This window comes from Pieris brassicae, chromosome 14 (genome assembly GCF_905147105.1).
Source record: "Pieris brassicae chromosome 14, ilPieBrab1.1, whole genome shotgun sequence".
NCBI lineage: Eukaryota > Metazoa > Arthropoda > Insecta > Lepidoptera > Pieridae > Pieris > Pieris brassicae.
Window position 1 is genome coordinate 1677538 of NC_059678.1, and position 14016 is coordinate 1691553.

Genomic DNA, 14016 nt, shown 5'->3' on the forward strand with positions numbered 1-14016 from the left:
TAATTTCAAATCTTCTAACAAATTATAAAAATTCTGGGATTGGTTTTTCCAAATTTTTTACCCAATAAAAAAGTATAAGACATGCTTACTTGATTCTAATTTCCAGTTTGATCGACGCGAAGCATCCAAAGAGAGCGGAAATAGAAAGAAGACTTGCAGCTCTCAGCGAACAGTGGGAGATATTGCGTCAACTCGCCAACGACAGGGATAAGAAATTAGCTGATGCGGCAGAAGCTCACCAGGTATGCGTCAATAAATTTGTACCAGTTTATGTATTTGTTTCGCACAGAATATATAGAGAACAGAAGATTAAATTGTCTCACAACATTCTAACCTATCTTAAATATTTTTAGTTCTATGGAGACGCAAATGAAGCCGAATCGTGGATGAAAGAAAAACGTGCTCTCGTTGCAAGCGACGACTGTGGGGTCGACGCTCCCGGCGCTGCAGCGCTTTTGGCCCGACAGAAGATTGTCCACGACGAACTTAGGGCGTATCGTGAAGAGCTTGAAACGCTTAGGGCGTCGGCTGATAGGCTGAAGGCTGCGGGAATACATACATTACAGGTATCTAATACGTCTGTTTTAGTTTAAAAATGTGTGTGTGTATGATTTCTTGAAATATGACTGTTTGATCCGATATACCTCCTAATCGGTTAATTCAAACAGCAAATTAAACTTTAAAGTCCAATAAATAAATTTTTAATATTTATCTCAATGGAAGTAAGGATATAAACATGATCGACAAAAATAATTATCAACTTGATAATGATGATGCATTTCTTTCCAGCTCCCAACAGAAGTAGAATCCAGCGGTGCAGCGGAGAGTGAAGAGGAGTGGGGAAGTGAGACAAGGCTTGTACCCACTGAAGTATGGGAGGAAGAGCCGGTCGAAAGACTGGAACACAGAACTGTCACTGAGGAGAGGAGTGTACCACAGGTATGTTGTTACGCCTACAATTTAAATGATTTCTGCTCGTAACAAAAAATTATATTAAAAAAACATTTTATTGCTATCTGAAGCCTTAGATCACCTGATACGATGTTTGGATTTGTATACGTCAAAACGTCATACTTTACAGTTTGTCTAGTTAACGTCGCGTATTGAAACTGTATAAAAATATGTATAATTACTAGACTAACCAAATGAAATTACTCGACTCCAGTTAATTTGTAACTTTATAATTTTTAGTGAGCTTTTTAATATTTTTTTCGTATGATTAAAAAAATCACTAAAATCAATAACGTTCAAGTATTACGTCACGCAATATTCGGAGATTTCTGAAAGCCAAACCCCCATGAAACGCGCCGTAACGTTTCTGTATCCAATCAGTAAAACGTTTTGTGACCACCCCCGTTGACTCTTTACACCTAAAACTTACCATTATATGGTGTAAAGAAGATCCTCATACGTACAACAATCTAAGAAAAAAGCAGCGAACAGGGTATTTGGAACTAAACATACCAGGAAAATAAATTAAATAGAACTCGTTCATTTTTCAAAAAACTGACCGAATTGACATTGACGTATACCATTCAATGTAAATTTTTCTTTTATGTGTTTCGATTTGTCCATTACAGGTGAAAGCACTGTACGCCTTCACGGGTCAAGGTATATCCATGGCGAAAGGCGAGGTGATGTTCCTAATGAACAAAACAAACCCCGACTGGTGGTCTGTACGTAAAGCGGACCGTACGGACGGGTTCGTGCCCGCTAACTACGTGCGCGAGATCGAACCTAGACTTGTACCGGTGAGTTGTCCATTTGACAGCTGCTTTATCTTAGAGGAACTGTACGAATTATAATATGCATAATATTGATATGTATTAAACATTTTCACACATATATCACACTATTTTTGTGTTTTTGATGCATGACATAAAAATGTTGACATGACATTTTTTTGTTTTAACTTTTTAGACTCAACTACGTTTAAACCAACATTTGACGTATACGCTTAACAGAGATGTTTTGTAATTGGACGTTTTTCCGTTAGGTAGTAGTAGAGATAACTATTTGCGGACTTATCACAAATAGTCACACCTATATCTGCTTAATTTCATACATACACGAACTACTTACTATATACGGAACGTTTAATATTTTGATCATAGACTTGTCTAAATGTACTTTGTAAACTAAAGCGGTCTTGCGTCTCTTTTTGTCAAATTGTAATTGCGCTGTGATAAAAAGAGACAGACGATTAGTTTAGTTATGTTCCAATGGGGCCGATTCAAGATTATGTAAGCAGATTTAAACGTATACGTAACTTAAACTTATTATTTTTTTGTAGGGATCCTCAAAAAAACATTTTGTTTGTTCGTATGTGTAAAATCTAAATAATTACTGATAACGTAATCATCAAATACGAATATCACTCTACGTACCATAGTACGTACGCAATACTTGAACGGCTCCAAAGCACTAAAACTGTAACAATAATAAATTGATGTGCTAAAGACATTAGATGAACTGTAATTGTAACTTATTAAAACTTTATGGATGCGATTCAGAGTCGAGACGTAACCCTACGTACGTACATAACTTTTTAACAAATTTTATTCCTATATTGTTACTGGAATCATATTACTAAGTCTCGACTCTGATTCTTATAAGAAAGAATGTATATTATAGAAAACCTTATTATATGTCTGCATATAAAGAGTGCAATTCTAAAAATAAAATATCTCCAGGTCCAGGTCCGCCGCCCAGAGAAAGTACGCACAGTCCAACGGGTGAAGAAGACTGTTCTAGTGAAGCAAGTTGTGCCTGTAAGACGGAACGTACCAGCCAGAAGACGTGGAACAGTCCATCAAGCACCACCTGTCCCGCCCGTGGGTGAACGCATGAACCGTATAGACGCCCACTATGGTAATTGTATTTGGTTTTACACTTAACGTATACGTTACAGAAATCACTCATTATCGGGGCTGTCTTTAGATATTTAGATATTTTTGACATATTTCCGTAACTTTGTCTAAAGGAAAATAATATTTATTTCTATCGGCAAATGGTTATTTATTTGCAGTATTTTTGTCTACAATGCCATTGTTAATATTATAATACTATTTTAGCGGAATTACTCCAACTCTCGGAGGCCAGACGTGCCCAACTAGAAGACGCCATCAAGCTATACAGCTTCTTCGCGGAATGTGACGACTTCGACAAATGGATGAAGGAGAAAGAGAAGATGCTGAGAACTGATGACAAGGATGACAGCGTTGAGAACGCTAAGAGGAAGTATGAGGTATGGATGCATTGTTATCGAGATCTAAATGTACTTCCTGCAAATACATTTATCATTATTTACCAGAAGTCAGTATACGAGAGAAGAGAGTAAGAAACCTCGAAGCAGCACTGTAAAAATATAAAAATCTGGGAATAATCTTTTAAAACATATTCAGTAACATTTACAAACAATTGAATCATTTTCAGAAATTCGTAACCGACCTTTCGGCGGCTTCAAAGCGTCTTGAACGCATCGACGCTGCAGCTGAAGAGCTGGTGGCGGCGAAGCACAGCCAGGCGGCGAAGGCCACGGCCAGAAAACAGCAGTTGAGGCAGCAGTGGGAGAGACTGCTGCGGCTCAAGCAGCAGAAAGAGAAGAGCTTGGAGGGGGCTTCTAGGTATGTTTGCGTCTCCGCAATCGGTAACTTTATTATATAGGAATGTAAGCTGGAGGTTCTACGTTCGATTTCTGGTAAATAGAAAGTACATTAATGCCATATACTTAACATTCTAGTGTGGAACTCTTCAATCGAACTTGCGATGAAGCCTTGGACTGGATGTGTGAGAAGGAGCAACAGCTGGAGATAGCGTCGGCTCCAGCCGCAGATCTCAGAACAGTGCAGGCCTTGCAGCGGAGACACGCGCAGTTGGAGAGGGAGTTGGAACCGCTGAGGGAGAAAGTCCATACTGTCACTTTGCTGGCTGATTCGTAAGTGGAATAAAAGCATTTCAACCAAATTATTAGTACACAGCACACCATACCTCCACTTCTAGTGGATACCTTTAAGCATGTATGAGAGCGAGATTGGTACTGAAGCTGCCATCGTTTGGGGAAAATAGGAGTACTGCGAATGAGGGCTTAAAGCTTTTTTTCTTTATAGGGTAAAGTCTCAATACCCAACGGAGCGTACAAACGTAGAAGGTCGTCAGAAAGAGATTGAGAGCATGTGGGTGAGATGTCATGCGCAAGCGGCGGAGAGGCGAAGCCGTTTGGAAAGTGCTGTTGGACATCAAATATTTGGCAACAGCAGTGCTCAATTGCAGGATTGGGTCCAGGTTAGTTATACGGGCCACAAGAAGTGGGTTTGCAATAATGAGACCAAAAAGAATTAACTATAAGCTGGAACATTAATTTATAAAGATGTATTTGTATACTTAGATAATAAACTAAATTAATTTATTCTAATAATATCATATCCATCTAGGTCAATCTGATAAGCTTTTTAAATTTTTTTAGAAAGTCCGCGAACAAGTGGCCTCCGATGTAACAGCTAAAGATGTGGCAACTGCAGAGGCCCTTGTGAAACACCACCAGGAATTACAAGACGATATCAAAGCACACGATGACGAGTAAGTATTGCCATTAAAACCATTTTGACGCTTGCACGTGGTCACGTGGTATTTGTACGTTAGATGAGAGGGCATCTAACATACAAATAAATGACAGTTAGCTCTAAGTCTCAACTCCGAAACTGTATATTAATGTATTGAAAACCTTTCCCAAAAGATAGTTTCGGTAATATTTTGTTAGGAACTAAATAATTAACTATCTCCTAATATAAACTATAAATCCATTTGTTTTAAAGAAATTAACGTACAAAACACTCCCTATTCGAGCTTTAAAAGATTTTAAGTAAAGCTAGCTTTAAAGTAGGTCTTATATAGAAATGTCTGAAGTATAGCGTGTATAAATTAGTGGCGCTACAACCTTTTTAGGTCTGAACTGTATAAATCAAATCTATTGTCGAATTTTTGAATCCTATTTCTATTTTATAGGTTCAAAGAAGTTATTGGCCTCGGAAAGCAGTTGTTGGGGAACAACCCTTCATTGACTGACGTCAGGGACAGGATCCAACAGTTGGAAGACGAGCAGAAGGCTGTACATGGAGGTCCGTTATATTTTAAAGTTTCAGTTAAATTTTCGTTGCCGACTAAAGAAGTAAAGTGTAAAAGAGATATAGTTTTCTAAAAGACCGATTATTTCAGAATGGCAAGAGAAAGATCAGTATTTGAAGCAGCTATTACAACTGCAGAGTTTCAATCGTGAGGCAGATCAAATTGACGCCTCCAGCGGTGCGCATGAAGCCTTCTTGGACTACCAGGAGTATGGGGTTGGTTGAATCATTTATTCTTGCATAAATTATTTTTTTGTCAAAATCGATATATTTTATTTGCATATCGAATTTGAATCTAGGGGGAGGATTTTAGGGGAAGTATTTTTTCGCATTAGTATAGGGTATATATCCAACGTAATGTAATGCTGTAAACAGATCTCTATGTGCATTAAAGATCTAAGCTATCCTATCTCTTAAGTTGGACCAGACTGCTCACCGTGTGCTTAATTTAATTTAAAATCGGTTAAGTAGTTTAGGAGTCCATCGCGGACAAACATCGTGACAGGAGATTTATATATATTAAGATGTTAAATTGTACAATTGTATTTTTTGTATTATTTGGTCTCGTTTGTCTTTTGCTTTTATTGTTTAAGTTATTTTTTTTGTCTTTGTAATGTTTCCCTTAAAATTTTGTGCACACTTGTTATTGATGCACATGCATGTATCGTGTTGTATGTCATGTGTTTTCTGTAAGTGTTTGTATGTGTTTCGTTAGTGTGCCTTTTAAAATAAATATACATACGCAGAGAATAAATCTAGCAAGTCCAGGATTAGATTCTTAAAATTCATCGGCCTGTCTAAGTGGTGTCTCCCACGGAGAAAGTTTTAGTCGACAAAACCCCATGGCCGTACATGGGTAAAATCGCCGTGTGCTGAGCAGGATCTGTTTGGCAGCATATCGGCGTTCTGGAAATTGGTCTCCCATTCTCTATCTCCACCTTTTGTTCCACGAAAAAGCAGTTTTATTTGTATATTATAAAAGCGAAAACAAGCATTCACTAGAAATTTTCTAAATGAGACCTATTTTCCATCCAGTCATCAGTAGACGAAGCTGAGACGTTAGTAAAACGTCAAGAAGAGGCGGAGTCTCGTTTGGCCGCTCAAGACGAACGAGTGAGTGCGTTCGCGCAACGAGCCACTGCGCTTGCAACCCAGAAGCCGGAACATTACGCGACTGAACAGTAAGTTATCAATATGAATCTATATACAGATACCGGCAATCATCTTGAACAAATATCCTTGCCGGCGTAGTTTAGGGGTGCATATAGTATTAGTTAGTTTAGGGGTGCATATAGTATTAGTTAGTTTAGGGGTGCATATAGTATTAGTTAGTTTAGGGGTGCATATAGTATTAGTTTAGGGGTGCATATAGTATTACTTAGTTTAGTGGTGCATATAGTATTAGTTAGCTTAAACCATAAACCACCAAACCTTTCTGATGAATCACTAATCTTTTATGTACTTAAATCTTCGATATTTTTTTACTAAATCCTCTTAAAAAACAAAGCTGGGTCTTCATTTTAAATTATCGATAAACAAATTATTATTTTTCAGTATACTAGCCCGTCGAGCAGCTGTGCTCCAGCGTAGGGAGAAAGTTCGTCACGCCCTAGCAGAGAGGAGACGGGCGCTTTTAGCTAACTTGGCCCATCAACAGGTAGTTGCACACATTGATTCACTTTCAGCATCGAGAACAAAATATATCTTCGCTAATGCTAGTTAAGCTGTGCCTTGGGGTTTTTTCACTGAAACCCGTAATTCCTGATGTCGAAGAAAAAACTAAAATTTAGGTCTTAAAAGGATAAAAAAAATATACGTTTTTGCAACATTTTTTCGTGATATTCCACTCCTATTGGTCGATATGTTCCTCGTTGATAATCTGCAGTTTTTTATAATATTTATGTCGATACAATATGTATGGCGGCTGAACGTTGAAGCACCGCTTTTATATAATACAAAAAAATTAAGCAACGCTCGACCACATTCGAGCTCCATCATCAGCTCATGGGTTCCAGGATATGTGTTTAAAAGCGTAAACAAATATTTCAAATACAGCCCTTAACGATGTCATAAACGGTTTTCACTGTATACAATGTGTACATTTTCCGCCCCAGCTAAAACCTCAAACGTCACGTTAGTTTATAAAAACCCATTGTAATCGGTCTATGCGTTTAGGAACTATGATACGTCCAGATTCGTGGTCACATACCAATTATTTCCACAAATAATTTTTCGTAAGAAATGTAAAACTGTTTTTTTTTTTCAGTTTGTAGCTTCTACCGAAGAACTGCAAGCATGGATACAAGACAAAACACAAACAGCGAACGATCAGAGTTATAGGTAAACATATTACTAAATATATAATATATTTTCTTATAAAATATATATAAATATATGTACATATATAGAGGATTAAGTTTACTTTGTTCTTTTACAAGAAATGACTAGGATTATTTATTATTTCCCGAAGGAGTATGCATCACGGTTCTCCTGACAAACCCATTCCTCAACTTCCATGAAATTCAGTCCTGGTTTTAGTTCAGGTACGACAAGGCCTAGCCAACCCGATGTTGACCACGGTTGCCTTGTCCATCCTACTTGTTAATCACTTCTCATTCACCAGTTACATGGCAAAACATACCCCTGGGTAGTCTTGTCATTACGTACTCACATAAGCTGTTCACGTACACGTACAACTTAACGATCTTAAAGCTCTTATCTCAATAATTAATTCACTACTAGTAAATTAATTAATTGAAAACATTTTTGCATTTCTGTTATTCTAGGGAGCTGGCGAATCTGGAGCGGAAATTACAGAAGCACGAAGCGTTTGAAAGAGAATTGCAAGCCAATGAAAAGCAACTGAGGAACGTTGAAAGTGTAAGTTCTGATACGCATTCACACATGTTTACGTGTTCCCACAAAATAACTATTCATATAGGTAAAGTCAAGGGCGTAGAGCAAGAAGAACTGGCAAGAAACTCTCCTCCGTACTGTTAGATTTGTTATTATCTTGTTTTTTATTGTGTTTATTTTACCTAATATATAAAATCATATGTTCAGAAGAAAACCATTGTGGTTTGTATAGTAACCGTAGCATGTGAGTGTGAGTCATTATGAGCGCGACGAATGCATATAAAAGTAGTTTTTCAGCTGTTTATGTTGGTTAACGTTAGACAACGTTAGTCAAAGTCAAAAATCATTTATTCATATAGGTAACACAATGTACACTTATGAACGTGAATAAAAAATAAATATACATTAAATAGTTCTAATTTTACATTTACTGCCGGTTCTCAAATCAAGGTCGTAGAAGAGAAGAACTGGCAATAAGCTCTCCGCCACTCTTTTTAATCGCCAAGTTATTTATTTTTTTGTATTACACAACGTTTGTATGGAGCTGCAACCATCACACCATGTTCCACATAACAGTAGCAGGAGGCATGGTGAGGAGCACGCACTTACATTCTCGTGGCAACGCAAATACATAGTCGAAATAACTAACATCACCGCATACACGAATTCAAGTACGACCAGTCACCACAAGTAGCACCCGTTCACGAGTATCACGCATGGTCATTGGCCCCCTCGCCATATTTTAGAGAGACAACCCGACGCATGGACACCGCCACAAGCAATGACATTCAAACGAGCATGACAAGGATTGTCATACTTCGCTTATTTACGTAGCAAATACGTTGTTTGCTATCGATGTACAGCTCCGGTCTGTATGTCATGCTCAACACAAAAAAGGCGCTCGACTAGGAGACCAAAATGCCTTGGCGATTTAAAAGAGTGTTTATTGCCAGTTGTTCTCGTTAAACCCTTGATTTGAGATCTAGCAGTAAATGTAAATTTAGAAGTATTTTTACTGACGTACATAAGTGTACGTCACGAGTACAGTCAGTATTTATTAATTAAAAAAAAACAATAACTTCACAAAGAAATGAGCATACACGGTGTTTGGAGTGACAACTTCACTACTAACACATATACTAGTAAAATTTATTAATATAACAAGGAACTATACTAAATACAAATAGAAAATAAATACTTTGGCGTAAGAAGCTAAAATCTTTAAAAAAAAAATTTTTTTCGCCTTATTCTACGTTTCTAGAAAAAACAACACTGACAATAGAAAAAACTTAAATGATGACTATAGCTAACTTCAGGGTAGCGGTTTTTTGTGACGGACGGCGCGCGCGCATATGTAAAATTTTACTCTCATAATTTTTCTGAAAGAAGTATAACTTCATAAAACACAATCTAATATGTAGTTATTTTCATATAACTGTCTCACATATCTCGTGATGTGCATTTGTTTTGACGTTTGAGAAGAGAAATGACAACTAAATATAATTTCAGATTGGTCAGTCTCTCCAAAAGTCCGACCCGAGTCGTGCTGCAAACATCTCGGAACGCCTCGACCAGATGCAAACGAGTTGGGAGCAGCTTGTTGCAGCTTCAAGGGACAAAGGCAGCAAATTGCGACAGGCTTCGCAGCAGAGACATCATAGACGGTAATTTCACTTCTATTTTGTCATAATCCAATAGTTTTCCGTTGATAAGTTCATAGTCATGAAACTGTTCCTCGTTTATAGTAGCGATGAAAATATCTTTGAAGTGAAACTGTTGGAAACAAAATTACCGTCACATTTTTCCGTTACGCGCCATATTTTTCTACCCTACCACGGTTGATTCAAGGGATTCGAAGCCATTAATAACAAAAATATATAATAACGACAACAATGATAGTAATTATTCTATTTCAATTAATGAAATTCTGTAATAATCTTAGTAATAAGGTAAAATGAAATAATTGTATCATTTGTATTCATGTCTCTGATAATAAAAGCCTTTTGTTAAACTTATTTAATTTTTTAAATTTAATTTAACTTTATTTAACCAACTTCTGTTGCATATAGCAGATCATTTTTGTGTGTACACGCACACATATTTTTTTGTACATTACTATGAACGTAATAATTTTCTATTAGATATCGTAATCCATTAAAAAAATATATACTAAGCACCCTATATCACTCGCAACCGTTTGCTGTACGCAATGTGTTTGGCAAGATGTTTATTTAATAATAATAATGTGTTCCAATTAGACACTACAGATCTAATTTATTTTCTAAATTTAATACCAATATCAACAACAAACAAAAAATAAATTGAAAATGAAATAAATAAACACTACGCGTCCACGTCCCTGAGCGTATCCACAAACTGCCTCACAATTTTCGATTGAGTATAGTCATTAAGTACTGAAACACTGTTCCAACTGCCTCACATTCTGCGTAAAAGTGAGGCCGGAATTTCCGAAGGACCACCCAGAAGTGATCAGTATGAGCCTGGGCATGCCCGAGCCACTGCAAAGGCGTGGCAGTCCCAACATTCTAAAGGCCTTATATTGAACGCGGAAGACTTTAATTTGCCGTTACCTGCCGGGATTGGATCATCCGGATTCGTTAGGACATGGCATGCCTCCTACGGGCATTTTTTGTCAGGAAGGAGTAATAATTGATGCTTTTACGCACCTATGGGTTGGGATAATGTTTTGCCTTGCCTTGTCGAAGTGGCATCTGGACTCTAACTTCATCTATTGGGCTACCACAAGCTTGATGTGTCTTTTGATTATATAGAAGCCGCGTGCGTTCCGTGTACGCCTAGTGTAGTGCTCGGTCATACGCGAGTCTGTTACGTTGCAAATTTATAATAGTCTCACTCGTTTATATTATTTTCAGTGCCGTGGAAGACGCCAAGGCTCGTCTAGCTGATTTAGAGAGAGAGTTGAATAGCGAAGAAATTGGCACGGATCTGAGAAGCTGCAAGAGATTGCTGAATCAACATCAGGTATTTCACTGTCAACTATAACAAATATAAGAAACTAGGTTTGTTCTCCAACCGCGATCGCTGTACGATGTTCTAGTCTTAAAGCTTTTCTCTATAGACTTTTAAATGCAAAAATATACTACATAAATATACTAAATATATATAATACTTTTTGTTAGATCTTGTCTTCTTGTTAGAAAATGTCTTCTATAAAACTGTATTACATCACTTTGCTCTATTGTCAATAGTTTGCGCAGCGTACGCAATTTAGGAATTTTTATTTGTGTTTTTTACACTTTGAGTTACACGATCCTAATTATATAAATAGGTATATATCTAACACAATCTTTTTTAATATTATATAGTCTCTGTTCATCAGGTATAGCGTTAGAATTTTGCAACTCAGTCCAGCAGTTTCGGAGATTATTCAATAAAAAAATCTAATCATTTCTCCGTATAATATTAGTGTCCTTTACATTTGTTTTTACGTCTTCAGTTGAAACTATCACCTGTCCTAAACTGTTCTTATGTATAAAGTAAAAACATTGTTTATTTCATGCCTATTAAAAATGTATTTTTTAATGTCAAAATTACAAATTAAATATATTAAAAAATATTGTTACGAGCTAGGGGATCGGATACAAAATGCCGTGGATTTATTCAAGGGTTTATTTCTTGATAAATCAATGAGGAATTTATGCGCACAAAATTAATTGCAGAGATTCACTAATAACACACAAAAACACAGTCACTAATTACTTCACTTATGCACACTTCACACAGTACTTTATCACTTATATTCACTTTATTCGCACTTTATCGCTTCGGTGTTTCGCTCTTGTTATCGCATTCAAAACTAAGTGACTAGTCGCGTTTCGGCTCGCTTATATATCCCTGGGAATAATTCTAAACAATATTCGAGAACTTTCTAGGCGGGCTTGCTACTGAGTAGCGGTTGCACAATTCTAGAACGTCCGCACTCTTTGTCTCTTTCGCACGTTGCTCCGTCCTTGTCGTACGGCGTTCTAGAGTGCTCAGTCTAGTTTCGAGAAAGTTCTGATCTTCTTTCTCTCTCTCTCGTATCATTTCGTCCTTGTCTCACACCTAGAAAGTTCGGTCTAGAATATTCCTTCATCAAAGGGTATAACTAGGCCTGAAAACGCCTGAAAACGGGTCTCCTGAAAACTGTACCACTCGACTACACATGTTCTGAAACTGACTGAAAAAACTAGGGTAACATTATGGAAATTACAATTTTCTAATATGTGATTGACCCTCTCCTGAAACGGTCAGAAATCATATTACAGCCTGCTGAAAAGTTCTCTAACTAGTGGAAAAATCTAGAAACATTGTAGTCGACCCGTCTTCGTAACAATATGACTAGTCACCCATTCCAAAAGCTAGTTTCATATTGATAACAATGGGTATACATACTTACTGTTTTAAAATAGTTAAAAATATTTTGTATACATTGATTTGATAATTATACTAGACTATCTAAAGTTAATAATTATTTTTTGCGAATTCTTCTTTAATAAAATCCCAGAGGTTCTTTGATTAAAGAAATGTATTAAAGAAAAGCAGTGTAAAGAGGCTTACTATCTTATCTAGTTGATAAAAGAGCCTAGGACTAGTGCTAGACAGGCTACTTGTAATTAATTTGCGATATTTGTTTTAAAATAAGTGTTTCATGTATGTGATACATGTATTCAGGTTTTTATTAATTCTTAATTAAATCATTCAGATTGGTCTAAACGTACTTTGAAGTAAAATATATACATCTCTTTCGTTCAAATTGTGTTAACGCTGTGCTTACAAGAGACAAATGATTGACATTCGTTAATACGGTGCAATTGGACTTATTTGTTTTTTATAGGCATTGGAGCAAGAGCTGACTCAAATGGAGCAAAGGGCCGAAGCCCTGTCAGTCCAAGGGGCGGACCTGGTCTCCGGCGGTCACTTTGACAGCGCTGCTATTCAGAGGGATTGTGCTGCGTTGCAAAACGCGTGTGCTGCTCTGAGACCTAGAGCCGTCGAGAGGAGGAGGGCCTTGGAGAGTAGTTTGCAGTAAGTTCATTTCAATCAACTTTGTGTTTGTAATTTAAACTAAGTTGGCCAATGTTTACCTCTTTTTGGAAAGAAAGAAAGAAAAACTTTATTATACACAATATACAGGTGGATATGTAGGTATAGTAAAGTGCACTGGAGCCAACACTAGGATTTCCTGTGTTGTGTCTCTTCCTTTTAATATAAAAACTGTATTCACCTTTATGATTTCTACATAACACAAATATATATGTCAGAGATTACGTATAAACGAACACGATGCCATCCGTTTCATTAGAATGGCAACATCAAGCAATGCCATCCGTTTCATTAGAATGGCAACATCAAGCAATGCCATCCGTTTCATTAGAATGGCAACATAAAGCAATGCCATTCGTTGCATTAGAATGGCAACATCAAGCAATGCCATCCGTTTCATTAGAATGGCAACATCAAGCAATGCCATCCGTTTCATTAGAATGGCAACATCAAGCAATGCCATCCGTTTCATTAGAATGGCAACATCAAGCAATGCCATCCGTTTTATTAGAATGGCAACATAATAATATTTTCTGTATCAGCATAGGACGTTTTGTTTTTAAGGAAGTAGTTGAAGATGAAAGGGCCTCGGAAGGAGAAAAAGCGTTAACAATATGCAATTTTTATTAGTACAACAGCTTCTTCCAGCTTTTTTTAAATTATATTACTGGGTCAAACGAGCATATGTGACGCCCCAAAAGGGCCAAATATTCCAAGTCCAGCTGTGGCTCCATCTATGGCTTACTTTCTCCATTCGGTTCCTTCTAATTCTTCCATTATATTCACCTTTTTCTTGTTCTTCCAGCTCTCATGAGCTTATATGATAACTTTCTTGCTTTTAATATATCGATTTATTTAATATATCTTAATTTAAATTTAGTTTTACTAGATTAAATACACAATGAGAAAATATTGTGAATTTAATAAAGATTTATTTTAATTAAAATTACAAAAATTATTTGTTTTAAAT

General features: G+C 36.8%; 1 protein-coding gene across 4 annotated transcripts in view; it reads left to right on the forward strand.

Annotated features, from left to right (window-relative positions):
• The window catches only part of LOC123717967 (spectrin beta chain, non-erythrocytic 1), a 105233-nt gene that overhangs the window by 45243 nt on the left and 45974 nt on the right, over positions 1 to 14016 (forward strand). For all 4 annotated transcript variants that reach the window (XM_045674263.1, XM_045674262.1, XM_045674261.1 and 1 more), the window contains 19 exons: positions 107 to 242; positions 354 to 566; positions 790 to 939; positions 1581 to 1751; positions 2694 to 2871; positions 3075 to 3247; positions 3436 to 3626; positions 3743 to 3937; positions 4110 to 4284; positions 4466 to 4578; positions 5005 to 5117; positions 5215 to 5339; positions 6159 to 6304; positions 6678 to 6780; positions 7390 to 7463; positions 7910 to 8003; positions 9489 to 9643; positions 10874 to 10982; positions 12838 to 13028. In XM_045674263.1, the coding sequence (XP_045530219.1) occupies positions 107 to 242; positions 354 to 566; positions 790 to 939; positions 1581 to 1751; positions 2694 to 2871; positions 3075 to 3247; positions 3436 to 3626; positions 3743 to 3937; positions 4110 to 4284; positions 4466 to 4578; positions 5005 to 5117; positions 5215 to 5339; positions 6159 to 6304; positions 6678 to 6780; positions 7390 to 7463; positions 7910 to 8003; positions 9489 to 9643; positions 10874 to 10982; positions 12838 to 13028 (2805 nt within the window). The remainder of the gene's footprint in view (positions 1 to 106; positions 243 to 353; positions 567 to 789; positions 940 to 1580; positions 1752 to 2693; positions 2872 to 3074; positions 3248 to 3435; positions 3627 to 3742; positions 3938 to 4109; positions 4285 to 4465; positions 4579 to 5004; positions 5118 to 5214; positions 5340 to 6158; positions 6305 to 6677; positions 6781 to 7389; positions 7464 to 7909; positions 8004 to 9488; positions 9644 to 10873; positions 10983 to 12837; positions 13029 to 14016) is intronic.